The following is a 16,739-nucleotide window of genomic DNA, read 5'->3' as shown; positions in this document are numbered from 1 at the left end:
TAAAGCACAGTTCCTCAGATGGAAAAGATGGATATGCAGTGTTTTCCTTCCATTCTCAGGGACTCCACGAACCTCAGAAAACCTATTCATCATCCCTTGCATTTGCTGTGAGGAACATGTTCTTCTTGCCTGCTGGATTACTCTGACAATTTTTAATTTCTTTTTTTTTTTTTTTTTCCCTCTTAAAAACTCAACTTCATACATAGCCAGGAAACATTCTGGGATTCCATTTGGAAAGTTTTAAGCATGAGAGGAGGGAAAAAATAGACAAACAATTTAACTTGCTTGACATCTGCTGCTAAAGTTGACGTGCAGCAGTGTGTCAGATCATTTTGGCTGTCTGCAGCAGAGAGAAACACTAAAGCCCCAAATTCAGTGCTGGTTTGTTTGGCCTGTCAGCTGAGGTTGCCAATTCAAGTGATGATTACTGGTTAGGAGTTGGTGATTGGATTTCCCAGATCTCCCTGTGTATCTGCCCCTGTGGATTCTGACAGGGATGCTACTGACATGCCAAGGGAGAGCCTGGGAATCCAGGAATTCAGAAGTAGCATTTTTGTAAGACTGAGAATTTAATAAGTGGAGGGTTGGTTTCCCTCCACCCCCTTAATGACATAAATCAGAAGCTACTGAGTTTGACCATAAAACTTTAAACGTAGAATTTATCCCTTTGAATTTGCCATGAAGTATTCATTTTAGTATTTAAATCTCTTTAAATGATTGGGACAGTGACACAGGTTTTCAGATTTTCAGGTAATGAAAAAAACCAGGCTGGATATCCCCATGCTGTGGTTCTTTAATGCATCCCACAGGGCTCAACTGTAAAACAGGTTTGAGCTTGAACTCCAAGGCCTTAAAAGTTTTTGGTAAGTGCTCTCCTGCAGCTGAGTCTCTTGGTCTTCAGGCTGACAGACTTGCTAGAAAATGAAGGCTATAAAAGGGGAACTTCAAAGCAGGGGCTCGGAAGAGGTTAAAGATGATGGGGTGAGCTTTGCCAAAGCACATTGTGCAGTGGTGCTTCAGGTAGAAAATGGCAGCAATGCAGGTGTTGAGAACTAATATTACTAAAAGTTGTCATTATTTAGATTACAAGGTTTAAATCTGACAAGCCATACTGAACTGGCAATGAGGAAGGACAGAAACTACAACCTCTGCATGTAGGGGAGCCAAGGAATAGTTTAGGATAAATCTTTTAGGCTCGTGTTACTGCTCTTTGCCTGGCTCTGTGATTAGAGCAACATTAACATTAGTTTGGGTTCGGTCTTTAAACAAAGACAAACATGAAAGTTATTCTGTGACAACAGCATGATTGACCACAATAAAATTTGAGAACCAGGAGTTGAAGCTTGCTGACTTGCCTGGATCTGGCCAAGGGATGGATTCCCTTCCCTACTGCTTTGGGAAATTCCCAGAGGCAGTCTCGGACTTTGTTAACACACGTTCAAGAAATTGAGCACGAAGGATTTTGTTTCTTGACTGCTAAATCCTACTTAGTAAACATTAGTATCTTTATATTCTTAAAGCTAATCGTAGGAAAGCCCTCGTGTCATACAACTGTAATATAAAGTACATTTTTTCTTGCCTTTCACTTCAGTGATAGAAGGGCAGGATTTTCTACTCTTTATCAAGTGCCCGAGCAATTTGAGACTGCTTCTTTCTCCAGAAGCTGATTCAGTTGAAGTGCACTTAATTGAATCTCCTCTGTTTCACTGAGTATTTGATAAAAGATAATTAAAAATGCCTCAACTTGAGCTTCAGTACTTGTAGTTAAACCAGACTTTGGTTTGCTCTTTTTTTTCCCCCCTGCTCCGTCTTAAAGGTCAATGGATCTTATTTGTAATGTGAATGATGCTGGAAAGTAAGCCATTTATTGACTGAGCCCAGAGCTGCTGGAGCATCTAAAAAGCAGTCATTGCCTCATTCAAAGGTAGTTATTCACCTCTAATCACTCTTTATAATTTTTTAAAAATTTTATAAATTTTTAAAACTATTTTCTTCTTCTACTTGAATGTTTGATCTCTTTGGTGACATGTATACAGTATGTTAATTATGACAACTTTTAGCTGCATTTCCAAGGGAATACTGTAGGCCATTCTGGCAAGCTGGAGTTAAGTCAGGAAAAGCAGCCATTCCACTCTGCTCAGTATTTGTTGTGCTGCAAACATGAAAAAAAAAAAAAACAAAATTAAAAATGTGGAAGCAAGTCTAACTAATGTTTCAGCTCTCCAGTGGTATTCCAGAGGAACAGTTAGCAGAATGGGAAGGCTGGGAACTGATACCACCTCTTTAATTTGTTCTGTGCTGGAAAACTTATTAAAAAAATAGTTAATTAACTTGGGAACAAAGGTACTCTGTACCTTTTTGGTTGTGTTTTGGAGACCATCATAATAGGGCAAGTGTTTTATGCCTGATGACAAATGACTCCTTGGGGCAAGGAGGAGAGAAGCATCTGTGCCTCAGTTGAGCACTAACCTGGAACATCTGCCTGGGTTCACTTTGGTTGTACAGGCACTTTCTGTGAAACAGGGAGGGCTTTTGAAAAGCTCCCTTGAGTTTTCTGGTGATACAAGAGGATACTTGAGTACTTCAAACCTGGAGCTACCCACTGGCTGCCCATAGAACATGAGAAGATTCTTTTGTGTTCTCCTCTTAGAGCAGGATCACTCCTGGCACTCAGGGCTTTGGTGAAGATGCTGTTTGAACACAGACAAGGCTGTTGTACTGATTTGGGTAAAAATGAAGCTATCCTCTACTGAGGCCTGCACTTCAGCTACAATACACATTACTTCAGAAGGAGCTGAAGGATACAAATTGCCCAGGGTGCTCAGCCCCAAGTTGCTTTTTTTTTTTTTACCCATCAAAAACTTACTCGAACGGAATAGAAATTTCTAGTGGTATTTTTTGGGGGGTTGTGCTTGAATTTGTATTGATCACAAGTTAGCAGAGTGTCAGCCTTTCAGGTACTCAGTGTGTTTGCTGAATACCATCCTGGAGGCTCTAAGGAGCAGGTGGATGAGTGTTCATTACCCTTGGAATTCAGCTGGAACCTTTCTTTGAGGTGAGACTGAGACCTGCACTTTCCCAAATATTGACAAAATTGCTTTCATGTCTTGGGTTGGCATTTTGGGAAGTGGCAAGTTGTTCACACCTGCACAGTGCTGTGCTGCCTGTTGCAAGCTCACTGTAAGCACTGCCATCATGCACAGCTGATAAACTTTTATTTTTGTGTGTGTGTGAGAAGGAAACAGCAGGCTGTACACTTTGGTACTTCTCTGTAGTTCTGTAAAGATAAAATCCATAACCTGGAAAGGTAAAACACAGGCACACAGGTATGTAAGTTCATTGCAATTTCAGTAATTGGAATTCACTGCTTTTTTATTTAAGTAAGAGTGTGTATCAGGGGTGTTAGTGGTGTTATGGTGTGCAGTGTTTCCTCACTAGGTTGTGTATTAAATGCAAAACCAGATCAGTGTATTGGAAAGATAGGTGTTGGAAGCTGTTGATGTCTGTGTGCCCTCTGTCTGCCTTACAGGTACTTCTGTATTTGCTGCAGTAAGAGAAGCTAAAAATCATTTTAAGAAGCATAATAATTTTAATTTCTGATTCTTCATAAATTTTAAAGGGTGGATATATGTTTAAAAAAAACAACAAAGGCCAAACAAATAACAAAACCACAAAACCCCCAAACCTTCTGATTTTGGAAGCGTGTTGGGCAAATTGCTCTGAGTGCCTTTTAAAGGTTCTTCTTTTGTCACACTGTTCCCTGGGGTAACTGTTGCCTTGGTCACAGCATGTTCAGAGAGGTAGAGATGAGGCACTAGGCATTCAAATCTTCACCCTTTCAGGTCAGTAAGGCTTATATTTTGACTCCATCTTCCAGTTAATGATGTGTCCCCTTTTTTTTAATGTCATTCTCTCCCATGGTCAAAACTGGGCAAGCTTTGCCCTTCCTCTGAACAACAAACCACTTGGAAAAGGTGCTCATCCTCTTATCAAGGAGAGAACCATGGCAAGTCTTGAAATGCTCATCTTGTGAGTAAAAACCAGGCATCTTCAGGACCCCTGAAGCTGTGCTGGAGGCTCAGCTGTGAGATGCAGCAAATATTTTCCTCCTGTGATGCTCTCAGCCAACCTCGCTGGGGTTGCATCAGGGCATTGGGCAGCACACAACGTCGCCTCAGAGATTTTGCTGCAAGTGTATTATCAAATTATCAAGTCACAGGTTGAGCTCACAGGAGAGTGAGGCTGTGCCAGGGGTTTTGAATATATGGTACATTAGAAGTTTGGATTTTAAAATGGAGGGAAAAAAGGGGGCAACTCCAAAACCTAAATACTTGAGAATTTTGGATGCTTTGGGAACGACCAGGTTTTATGTTGATTTGTACTCTGCTTTTGTGTTCAGAGAGGTGGTGCTGAGGTTATTCAAATCTTCCTGTACCTGTCAGGTCAGTAAGGAATATATTCCAACTCCAGTTTTTTTGTAGTGAGGAAGCTGTGGCCAGCTCTGCATCAGAGGTCTTGGAGATTTTATTTCTCCTAGAAAAAACAAAGTGTGTGAGGAGTCATTTTGTTCACTGTTGTTTCCTAAGGGTTTATTAAAACTTGCATGAGTGCATACAAATGGAAAAGAGTGTAATCAAACAGGAGCAAGACTTTTGTAATTGGTTTCAGGAGGTGTTGAGCACCCAAACTCTCTTCCCTATTTTTTTTTTTTTTTCATACTTGTGTTCCCACCACTTGTTCTCTGACCTTCCAGCTGCTGGCTGGCACCTGTGGGGAGATGTGCATGAAACAAGAACCAGTGAATTCTCCAGCCTCGTGCCACCCCTTGTTTGAGATGTGAAGTGTGACTTTTACCTGCAGGTCTGTCTTACAGGCTTGATGCAAACCCATTGCTCAGTATGAGAAGTAACTGCAGCCTTGGAAAGATGCTGCTTCATTTATGAGTAGCAGGAATTAGCCCTTTAGGCTAATTCTTTAATTCTTTAGGTCCTCTTTTGCCTTTTGCTGCTGTGCTTCATTAGAGGAATAACACAGTAGGCAGCTATATTAGTTAGATTAGAAAGGGCAGTATAAAAATATTTCAGATATATTCTTGTGTCCTGCAGTCATTCAATAAAGAAGTTCTGATGAACCTTACAGATAAGGTCATCTCCTGGTAATACAAATGGTCTTGAGAGATTAAGAACTAGTGAAAATGTGTAGGCTTAATTTTGTCCTTTGCAATCCATTGGTGAATGGATCTGGTTTTATGTTCCCATGAGAAATAGCATCTGTGGATTCTCCTCTGGCTAATGGTTTTTTATTTCATGTATAAGCAGAAATCTTAACACAAAACCTGACTCGAGGTCTTTGCCAGAGCACCCGAGTCCTGTTTGCCATTTTTGGTTTTTACTGTTCTTTATGTGGAAAACAATTCTATTTGTCCTTGCATTAATTATGAATAATAACTTCTATACATGTGTGCACACACTGCTGTCCTGCCATGCTGCAGCAGTAACTGGCACATTTGTCTCTTCATTTGTTTCCCTTCTTCATCTTGTAGCCCCATCTGCATCTCAGGCTGACAAAATTTTCAGTTCAAGGAGGAGTAAAATTTTTCAGGTGCTGGGAAGGTACAGTAACACTAACATTCTCCTCAGCTTTCTTAAAAACTCAACTGCTTAGCATAAAAAAAATAAAATTATTACAGATTCCTTGGGACCAGAGGAAAGTTGCTGATGAAGGAAAGGAATGCTGTTGTCAAAATTCTTGACCCCAAGAAAGATGAGGCCATTTTCTGTGCCTGGTGACCACCAAATGTCAAATGTGGAAGTGACCTTTGGAGCACAAGTCATGAGTGCAGTTTTCCTGCTGCCTGGTGCCTGCATCTGCCACGGCTGTGGAGTCACAGTTCCCATCCTGCTGTCTTTTGAGTCATCTTTTCAAAAGTATTTTCAGCTTGGTAAGACTGAGAGGAGCTTCTGAACCTCACCTTGGACAAGGAGACCCGAGCTGCCCCAGTGCTGGGCTCTCTCTGTAGTCATCAGCAGGTGAAGATGAAGTTGGATGCACACAGCAGAGCTCTGATTCTCTCATAGCCTCATAAAGCTGCTTTTTTAAACTCTGCTCTGCCTCAGAACAGGATGTTTCAGTGAGTATCAGCAAAAGGATAAGTTTAGACAGATTTATTTTTATCCGGCACGTTTATTACGCAGCAATTGGGATTTGAGGGAAGGTATGGTTTACAAAAAAATACAAAAGCATCTTTAATAAATAAAAGGAGGATTTGGATTAAATATCCTTTTAAATACAGGACTGGAAGCTTATACCGAGGGCTTTGAGTCTATCTTGCTGCCATGTGTACCCAGATAAAACCCAAAAGAACAGTTAAAATAAAAGAACCTATTAAAGTACATAATGGTCTGAAGAACAAAACCTCAATTTTAAGTTTTTTTAAATGATTCTTTTTTACAAATCTTGCGTGTGTAATTTTTAAAGTAACAAGCAACTTTTTAGAGCTGTTGAGGTTTATTGGTGGGAATGAGTGTGCTTTGGAGATGAGTCCATGGCAGAATTGCCACGTGGATTCTCCAAGGTAGAGCTGTAGAGCTGAGCCACGAAAACCAAACAAAACTCCCAGGGCTGTTGCACAGGCACCTTATTTAGCCACCTTACTTCAGGCAAGTGCTCGTGTCACTGGGATTGATTTGGTAAGTTGTATTTAGACATTGAGAGCAGCCCAAATGCCATTGTAAAGCTCCTGGTGTGATCTGTTAATGCTGGATTAGGAAGAACATTTGTTTAATGGCATTGCAGCAGCATCGTGTGGTGGGGAATGAGGTCCTTAATCTTTAGCATTGATCTATGCAAAGTGTAAGAACATCACCAGAAAATTACTTCTTTGAGCCTGTTGAAGAAGAACAAGTCCTAGTTGGGAATGATTTCATGCAGTGTGCTGGAGTTGTTTTAATTGGGAATGAAAGGAAGGGATCTATGTTTACAGGGCCTTTGGAGGGCTGATGTACCCTTTGGCTGCTGCTTCTGCCCTTTCTCAAAATGGATTTCCCCATTAAATGTTCCAGTTTGAACTGGGGGGATTAGTTGGGACTGGCTAGCAGCGTCTCTGATGAAACAAATGATGAAACAAATTGTGCTGAGCATGGACTGAGTTGATTCAAGTTCAGTTCTAGGAGAAGCCAAACTGTGTGGGGAGGGAGGTCACCAGGCTGGAGGGAAGGGATGGCATCCAGAGGGACCTGGGCTCCTACAAACTGCAGGAAGCTCAGCATGGCCAAGGGCAGGGTTCTGCCTGGGGCGAGGCAATCCCATTCATTAGTACAGTTTGGGAGGGGAAAAGATTATGGGCAGCCCTGAGGAGAAGGACTTGGGGGTGGTGGTGGAGCAGAAGCCCACCCTGAGCCATCAGTGTGCCCTTGCACCCCTGAACCCCCCCATGTCCTGGGGGCATCAGGAGAGGGGATTCCCCCCCTCTGCTCTGCTGAGACCCCACCAGCAGCTCTGTGTCCAGTTCTGGAGTCCCCAGCACCAGAAGGACACAGAGCTCCTGGAAGGTGTCCAGAGGAGGCACTGAAATGCTCAGAGGGCTGAGCAGCTCCCTGGGAAGCCAGGCTGAGGGATTGGGGTTGTTCAGCCTGGAGAAGAGGAGGCTCCCAGGTGAGCTCAGAGCAACCTTCCAATATCTGAAGGGGCTACAAGGAAGCTGGGGGAGGGCTTTGGACATGGAGGGGTAGGGAGAGGACAAGGGAAATGGGTTAAAACCAGGATGAGGAGGGGATATTTATGTCAGACATGAGGAAAAAATTCTTTGATTTGAGGGAGGTGAGACACAGGGAAGCTGTGGCTGCCCCATCCCTGGCAGTGTCCAAGGTTGGATGGAGCCTTGAACAGCCTGGGCTGGTGGGAGGTGTCCCTGCCCATGGAACTGGATGAGCTTTAAGGTCCCTTCCAGCCCAACCCATCCTGTGATTCTATGAGTAGCTTGAACCAGTAAGTCAGAAGAAGCTGATGCCATGAATCTGTATTGACACCTGAAAGTTCTTCAGGTCCTAGAATCCATTCTTTTTCCCCCAATAGGCAGATGTAATTTCACATGCAATCATTCCCTAATTGCTTCCAATTCAGAACATTAGTGAGCTCTTGCTGCAGAAAAGGACATGATCCATTGCTGAAGTATTTTGGGGGATAGAGGTGTGTGCCCAACTCCTCATCTACGTCTTGGAAGACCTTTTGGTATTTTTCATTGTTCACAGGGTTTTTTTTTTTTCCCCTTTGACTTTTTCTCCAAATGAGTTGTTCCCATAAAGAATCTAAACTCTGGATAATTATTGTTCTCTGTTCCAAAAACTCATAAAAACAAAGCTCAACAGTATGCAGTTGGAGGCCTATGGAAAAACTTGGGTGTAACACACAAAGTAGAAAAACAAACTTTGCTGATGAGGCCAGGAAGCTACGATCACATTTTCCAGTTTTAACTGTATGTGTTGGTCCTAACTGGGAATGTTTCCTGTTAAACTGAATTTTTCCTCTCTTAATTTCTTTTGTAGCTGTTATTTTATCCAGAAACTGTGGACAGGAGGGAATAATAAATGTCAAAGGTAGTTGTGTGATCTGGAACACAGGGAAAGGATATATTTTTGCAATATTTCATAGTTATAAATGTTGCCTTGTGCTCAGTAAGATGGGTAGGATTTGTTTGCCTATTCCAGTAGTTGGCCAAAAGATAGACTTATGTACTGGCACATATATACTGCTTAATATATATATATATATGTTATATACTTCTATACACTTGAGATACTGCTGTTAATAAATAACCACATACCCTAAAATTTGGAATTTCCAACAGCCCCCTGTGTTTTTTAACTGAGGCTTTCCTTTGATGCAGGTGTCCCTCCCTTTCCAGCCTAGACCTTTTTTTAGGTTCTCAGGGCATGCTCTGTGATGTGGCTGTAAATGTTCCTCTGTAAAAGGTTTTGGGGCTTTTTTTCAGATTTTTTTTGAGAAATTGTGAAACCTTTTCATTGCTTCTTTGATACTGATTGAAGAGTAGTTAGGTTTGGATGATTACAGTTATCATATTACATGTGTGTTATTGACATCAATGCTTTATTTATTAGGAAAGTGTTTGGAGTGGTTGGGATGGCTGCATGTCAGATGGGTTCACACAAGATTCCCTTAGTCTGTTGGTTTTCATCTGGTATTTATCCAGACTTCTGTGTGTTTTCTTACTCCTCATTTGAGCCCAGAGTAAAAATAATGTGTCACTGCTCAAACCCTTCTGAAAAACACTTCTATGTAAATTCTTCTTTAAGGTTTTTAAGGTCTCCCTGGCTGAATACGAAGAACAGAAAAACCTGTTTTTTAATATTTAAAAATATTTTAAATGACTTTTTTGTGTATACTATGACTTCAGGTGCCATAGCTACTCATGGTAGCTTGTTTTATCATTGTCCTACTCATCAGAGTAGGACTGATTGGTGATAAATTAATTTCCTCTGAGTTTGTTTGGCCTATGACAATAATTGGTGAGGGATCTCTCCCAGCCCTTCTCTGGACCCACAAACCTTTTGTTTTGTTCTCTCTTCTCCGTCCAGCAGAGGAGGGAGGTGACAGAGTGGCTTGGGTGGGCACCTGATGTCCAGCCAGGGTCCAGAGAAACCAGAAGGTTTCAGATGTGTTGTGTGGTTCCAAGTTACTGATGACTTTCAGTGCCTTGACAAAAAGATCCCTGCATGCTCATGGCAATGATGGAGGTAGCTGGGAGGAGATCATCTTGTCACCCATGTCACAAACAGCTGCTGGCACCATGTGCAGTGCTGGCTGCACAGCTGGGAAGTGTCAGGGGGCTGCAGGAGCAGAGACTTCACCTTTGCTTTGCAAGTTTGAAGCTCAGATCCTGCAAAAAAAGCATTTTGTGTGAGGAATTTGCTCCCCTTAGTTATCAGTGATGGTGCATGAGGACTGCTTCCCCACTCAGGTGAGTGGGCTTAGGGTGGGGAGGTGAAGTGAAGAGGTGAAGCCTGGGGGTTAGGAGGCCACCTCAAGTGCTTCAGCGTTTGGTGGCAGTAGTTGGGGACACAGCACAGCTGGCAGAGCCCTTCCCTTCACCAACACCTTCCTTGCATAGCTCCTGTCTGGAGTTAGGTGACCTTCTCTGAGGCAGCTCTTGCTTTGCTGCCGTGTTCTCCAGTTACCATTGAAATGTCAGAAAACATTAAAAATAGTCATCAGAGCTGGGATGTTTGGTGACGTGTATTTTGTTATTTTCTTTTCTATTTTGAGCCTTAATACATCAAGAAGTTGCATTAGCAAGGCTCATCTCTGGCTGCTGTGAAGCAGTTTCCTTGCCAACCTGTAGTACCTCCTGGTGATGACACCAGGAATGGCCTCCACTTGCTTAATGGCTTCATCAGCAATTAAGCAGCTATCTTGTGGGGGGTTTAATTGCCCCCAGCTTCTCTGAGGAAGATGCTCCCCTTGGCAGTGCACATGCAGAGGAGGCAGTGATCTTTGCCCATTGTTACCACAGCCAGTTCTACTGGTGAGGGTTATTTCTGGGTCCTTCCTGCCCCTTCTCAAGTGGCTTGCTTTCCACACTGAGCTGCCTGCCAAAGCAGCTTCTTTTCTATTTTCTCTCTACATTTGGAGTCTCTGGGCTTTGTTGAGGAATGAACCTCTTGTCTGCTCCTAATCTGACTCACAGGTGCTGGTAGGCTAAGGTCATCTCATCCTATAACCCCCTCTTTTGGGGGACTCTGGTTCTGCTCACCTGGTACAACCCTCAGCTTTCTGGGAAGCTCCATACCTTGTTTTGAGGCACCTGGATTTATTCTGTCTTGAAACAAATCAAGCTGTGAGCACTCCTGATTACGCTGTGTGGAATTCTGGGCTGTGGGGGAAAAATTAATGCTAAATTTCTGTAGGAATCATCAGTTTCCTATTACCTTATATCATAGATTTATTTTCCAGATACCAATTTCCAAAGCTTTAACCATCCAGTAAAACAGATTTATTAAAAAACAGCCCTGAAATACAGCATGTCTTAAAATGGCAGCTGAAAGTTTCATCTTTTAGAAAGGGGTTGCTAATTCCAGTGATATTTTGGAGTCAGGAGTAGCTTCCAGTCAGGCTTTGCATCACATGTGCCTACTCTGAAAGCAGCTAAAGTGAAATGAAACAGTAATTTTTGTTGGAAAACATCAGGTGTTCTACTTCTTGTTCCACTGAGAATTTTTTTTTTTTTATATGGAATAGAATCATAGAATCTTTTAGGCTGGAAAAGCCCCTTGGGATCATGGAGTCCAACCATCATCCCTACTCTGCAAAGTTCTCCCCTAAACCCCATCCCCCAACACCACATCTAAATGACCCTTCATTTTGTTGCAGAATCAAAAATTTGAGTCTTATGCTGTCATGTAAATAGTTGGTGTTTTGTTTTTAAGCAGGTAGAGACTTTTTGTCCTGTAAAAAATGAAAGGGGACAAAAAACTGAAAGGAGATTGCACATCATGAATGCTATACTACACATTTTTAGTTTGCAAAATCGTTTTGTCTTCTATATAACTCACCCTTTTGTCTGTTACTCTTTATAAAAACTTGCTAGGAAGAAAACAAAAGTTGAGGTTACAAAAGGTTGCCAGTGATCCCGTGTGTTTTAGTGGTGAATCTGTCACCAGGTAACTTCTGCATGGAGATGAGAGCATCCTCTGTGTGCTGGCTGGGGAGATGCATGGAGGGGATGTTTGTCATGGGAGAACTCTGTGTCCTGCCTGCCCCAGTGTTTCTGGCAGCATCCTTCCCCTTGCCTCCTGCTTCCCTCTCTTCCCCTCAGCAGCTGGGGGTGGCTCATCCTTGTGTTCCTGTCTGTCACCTGCAGTAAGGTGCTCTTAAAAACAACAAATTCCTTGTTCTTTCCCTTTTGCTTCATAGAAACACAGAAGGATTTGGGTTGGGAGGGAGCTCTAAAGCTCACCCAGTCCAACACCTTCACCCAGTTCAGGGTGCTCAGAGCCTCCTCAAGCCTCACCTTGAACATCTCCAGGTTATCAGCCACCTCCATAAGCAGCCTGGTCCCCTGCTTTACCTTATAATAATTTTATTTTTTTTCCTAACATCCACTCTAAATCATAGTAACCACGTAAGCCAGAAATGTGTGGGCAACTGTCCAGGAACACCCTCAGATTTATGCAGTGCTGAGCTGTTGCCATGATGTCAAAAAGTTGATGTTTGGGTGCTGCTCTGTAGGCTGGAGCATGGCTTTGGTCAGACACAGCATGGTACAGAAATGCAGAGCTCTGAGAAAATAGTAAATAACTCCAGTGGGGATGTGGTGGTTGTTGTTCAGCAAGAATGCCCAAAAATATGCCAGGTGTTCATTCCTGTTGTAAAATGGGGGTAGACTTTCCAAGTCAGGCTGCAAAAAAACCTGAGTTAGCTATTAAAAATGTTCCTGGCATTCAAAAGCAGAGTTTTGTTGGACTTTCAGAGATGATGGGAAAATTTTATGGATACAAAATCTGAAGGTTATAAACAAGCTGCAGTATGACCTTTATTTTCATTTTTTTTTGCATGTGTTGACCCATTTAATAACCTGTGCTCTGGCCACTGCTCTGGTGCAAAATGCAGAATTGCCTTTAGACAAATGCAAAGCATTGGGTTATTGAGATATAGCAGTTATTGCTGGGTTTTCCCTACAAATGAAGGCAAGAGCATTTCTTCTTAATACATGTGTGGTGTGCTATAAACTGAGGTACATCCAGCATTTGTCTGAAATGAGAGGGCAGGCATTACAAGGGGGGGATAATTTGCAGGGAACTTGAATATTGGTGGCAGAGAGTGTTTTTCTCGTGGGCAGCCTCCTCTGAGAGTATTAATTTAGTGTACAGCTTCATTTGAAAATGAATAATATATAAACAAAATAATACTTGCTTTGCCACTTGCTTGTATTTTATTTATGTGTGCACACATGGTCCACTCTAATTAAGCACAGCTCTTTATGGTTTATTTATTTGTTCTAGAGAGGCTGCTTAATATTTGAGGGAAACAGTAAGGATGTGTCTGACCTTTGCAGAGGCTGTGTTAACAGAAGATGGGTTTTGCAGGAGCTTGCTGGAACAGTGAAATAGCAGGTTGATCTTTTTCTCCATTTGCTGGAACATGCTCAAGAGAGCTGAAAGCACAGGAGGGAAAAAAAGTGGCTAAAGAGCATTTTCTTGTGTTTTCAGCTCTTGGGAGGGTAGTACTGACAGGCTGAGTTAAAGGGTTAAAAACTTTCTTTGCTTTTTCTTGTGGTCTGTATTTTATTACCGAACTACCAGAGCAGTACTTCACATGGAGAATAGTTGGTTGTTGTTCTGTTGGTTGTATTTTAGGGAGATTTTTTTTTGGTTTTTTTTAATGCCAGTGTGAAGAACTAAATGTAAGAGGAGGTGTGTGACCCTGGCAGGCCTGTGGCAGGGATCACTGTAATGCCCCCGTGGCTGGCAAGGCAGGAGCTGCAAGGGAAAGGGGGTTAAGCCGGGATCATGCTGCAGCCTCATCCTGGCAGCTGCTGGCATCACCCCCAAGCCTGCTTGCTCCAGCTGGCTCCAGAGGCTGGAGAGCAGGAGCAGCTGGAATTTGCTGTCCACCTCAGACCCGATGTGATGGATCAGTGGTTGCTGCCATGTTGCTAGGGCAACCCATTTACTGACTCCTGTGCTACCAGCTTCTGGTACACCCAGTGCCCTCCCTCTGCTGGGTGCTGGGCTCTCAGGTGTGCTCTGGGGGGCTTCCAGTGGATCTGGGGTACCTCACTGGTGCTTACACAGGGAAAACATCATTCATCACCCTGCCCCAAGTCGTTAGAGAGAGGTCTTCTTGGGTTTTAGCATTTTAATTGGGGTGAATCTGCACATATCCGTGTATGGGAATTAAATATTCCACTTGTTCTGTGCATTTTATGCTCATACTAGAAGCAAACATTATACTGATGTTTTCTAGAGCTACTAGAGCCTTTTAATCTACGTTCCCTTCTTTCTCTGATATGCCTGTGCCTTTGGGGGGCCTTGTTTGAATGTGTATATATCTGTAAATATGGCCTAAATTGTCCTCTCAAATTTTGGTAAGCGTGACTCAGTTGTTCTTCCATTCTGCTGGCTACTTGATTCATGCACACATCACCTCTAATGCTATCTTTGAGAATAAAATGTAAGCCACAAATTACAAGAGGAGGTAGAGAAACACTGTTTAGAAACAGAGATGTCTTTGGAACGTTTCATTATCTTGAACAGAGGTTTTGCTGTAAAGAAATGACTGGCTATTTTTGTTGTGTTTTTCCACCCAGCTGTCCCATTTCCTCCAAGTCACCGGCTCACAGCTAAGGAAGTGTTTGATAACGATGGGAAACCTCGAGTGGATATCTTAAAAGCACACCTGATGAAAGAAGGGAGACTGGAAGAGAGTGTTGCTTTGAGAATAATAACAGAGGGAGCTTCCATCCTCCGCCAGGAAAAAAACTTGCTGGACATAGATGCCCCAGTCACAGGTCAGTGGGGAGTTCTGAGGGTGGAGGGCATGGTTGCTGCTTTGGGACGTGTTATAAGGGATGCATCAGTGTATCTGGCTTCCTGAGGAGCTGAAAAGCTGCTTGAAAATCATTTGCTCCCTCCAATATTCAGTTCTCTCTTTCTCTGCTACCCCTAGGATAATGGAGGCCATCAAGCAGCTTGTGCATTAGAAAGGATCACATCTGCTGAGCCCTTGCTGTTCCTAAGGCAGAGAAGGGTTTTAGTCAGGAAGAGAACTTTCTTAACTTGCAAAGTTATCTTGCCTTTTTTTACCAGGTGTTAATTCTATGATTTTATAGATGTCATTCACCATAGCAGCACTGTTTAGACATAGAGACAGCACTGGGCTCTGAAAGAACAGTGGTGTCACAGAAGATGGAATTTGTAATTAAATGCTAAGGAAAATAATGAGGGCAGAAAAAAAGGGGAGAAGAAAAAAAAAAAAAAGGAGCAGAATCCCAGTTTATGTTGCCTGGGGGATTAATGAATGGAGGTGTTTGCAGGGCCTATCCTGCTTTTGGCTATCAGGCACTACCATGCACTCATTAATCCTCAGGAAATGCCTGGTACTTGGAATTTCCCTCTCCAGCTGGCTCTGCATGTCCAAATGCACTCACTTGCTCTAGTGTGCTTCCTCCCCTCTTGTGTTATTGTTCCTGGAGGTGAATGCATTTTTTTGGCAAGAAATTGATGAGTGGCATAGAAAGTTAGCTGTGGGGCAAAATTATTCCACCCAGCTTGAAGTATGAGACCAAATGATAAGCATGGTTTGGAAAGGTAGATCCTCTTGTCACTTCTGTTTCTGGAGAATTCTGTCAAAAGTAAACCAGATGAATTCATGTACCACAAAGGATCTGTATTAATGACTTAGATAATATGGGATTATACAGGTATATACTCCCTGTGTGGACCAGGCATGTTTCAGTAAATTATTCTCACTTTCAGGATAAATTGCCTGCATTTAGTTGTCCTTCAGCATAGGAAACTTAGCTTTGGCTGCACTGAGGTAAATTCTAGTTTGGAATAAACTTTGGCTTGTGTCCTAATAATAATTCCCAATCTTTTTTGCATAAATAACACAAGGTTTCAACAAAATGGGTCAAAACAGTGGAAGAGGAGGAAAGGGAAAGTAGTAACACCACCATCTCCTCTTGCATTCTTCTTAAACCAATGGTAGTCCAATTCTTTCTACATGTCTGAATAAGGCAGATGTGTTCTCTGACTTTATAAAGTCATTTATGAAGAAATATTTGCCATATTTATGTTAGATGTAGTCTTTTCTCAGTGTCCACATGAGTGCACATTGCTCTTGCAGTGATTACTTCCCTTTACATATTGCTGGTGAATATGTTACTAAAATAAAGAGAACCTGCATGTTAAACTGTTAAAAGTAGTTTATGATATAAGCATAGTATTGGAGAGCTAAAGTGAACTTGGTTGGCTCCTTTAATTAGCTTGCTGATTGAAACTGACACTGCTCCTGATAGTTTGGAGGCTTTATTGAGAACTCATACTACATAAACTCACTTGTGGCTTGAAGACTGGGACTTCTGAGAGGGGTAAAGATGTAAAGCTGCATGTATTCACATTTTGTTGATCTGTTCCTTCTATAAATGCTTCTGTCAGTTCCAGATATGAATTGAAATATGCCTGCCTGCATCCCTGGGAGAACAAAATGATGGCATCTTGCAGCTTAATTGAGCTGCTTCAGACATTAGCATCTGACATTTTGGCAGAGCTTATGTTTTCTAGTAGCAGCTGCTTAAATCTATCATTGTTGCCAAGACAGTGGATACTACAGACTGTACTCTGTACAACTACCTCACTTATTCTTCTAAATAATCCATCTCTAGTTCACTTGCTTTGGTACAAAAATCACATTGGAATAAGGCAAAGTGAAATCACAGAGTCTGAGATGCCCTTCAGACATGGAGCTGAATTTGATGCTGTGAAATGGTGGATGAAGTATGTGCTGGGCTTCCAGGCAGCACAGAAATTGCATTGATTGAAAAATAACCACCAGCAAAAAACCAGAAACAACTGCTTACAAATACCAAAGTCTTTAGGAGTTGGTCCTTACCATCTTTTATTTAGTGTGTGGGTGCTCTTATCACATAAATCCTGATGGCACAGTATAGCAGGCTGTTCCAAGAAGACACAGTATATTGTAGCAGTGCTGTTTATGATGGCTTC

The 16,739-nt window shown here is 42.3% G+C and overlaps 1 protein-coding gene across 2 annotated transcripts in view; it reads left to right on the top strand.

Annotated features, from left to right (window-relative positions):
* Window positions 1–16,739, top strand: part of PPP3CA (protein phosphatase 3 catalytic subunit alpha) — a 135,890-nt gene that overhangs the window by 43,283 nt on the left and 75,868 nt on the right. For both annotated transcript variants that reach the window (XM_071742579.1, XM_071742580.1), the window contains exon 2: window positions 14,324–14,524. In XM_071742579.1, the coding sequence (XP_071598680.1) occupies window positions 14,324–14,524 (201 nt within the window). The remainder of the gene's footprint in view (window positions 1–14,323; window positions 14,525–16,739) is intronic.

This window comes from Heliangelus exortis, chromosome 4 (assembly GCF_036169615.1).
Source record: "Heliangelus exortis chromosome 4, bHelExo1.hap1, whole genome shotgun sequence".
Classification (NCBI taxonomy): domain Eukaryota; kingdom Metazoa; phylum Chordata; class Aves; order Apodiformes; family Trochilidae; genus Heliangelus; species Heliangelus exortis.
This window is presented reverse-complemented; position numbering and strand designations above follow the sequence as displayed.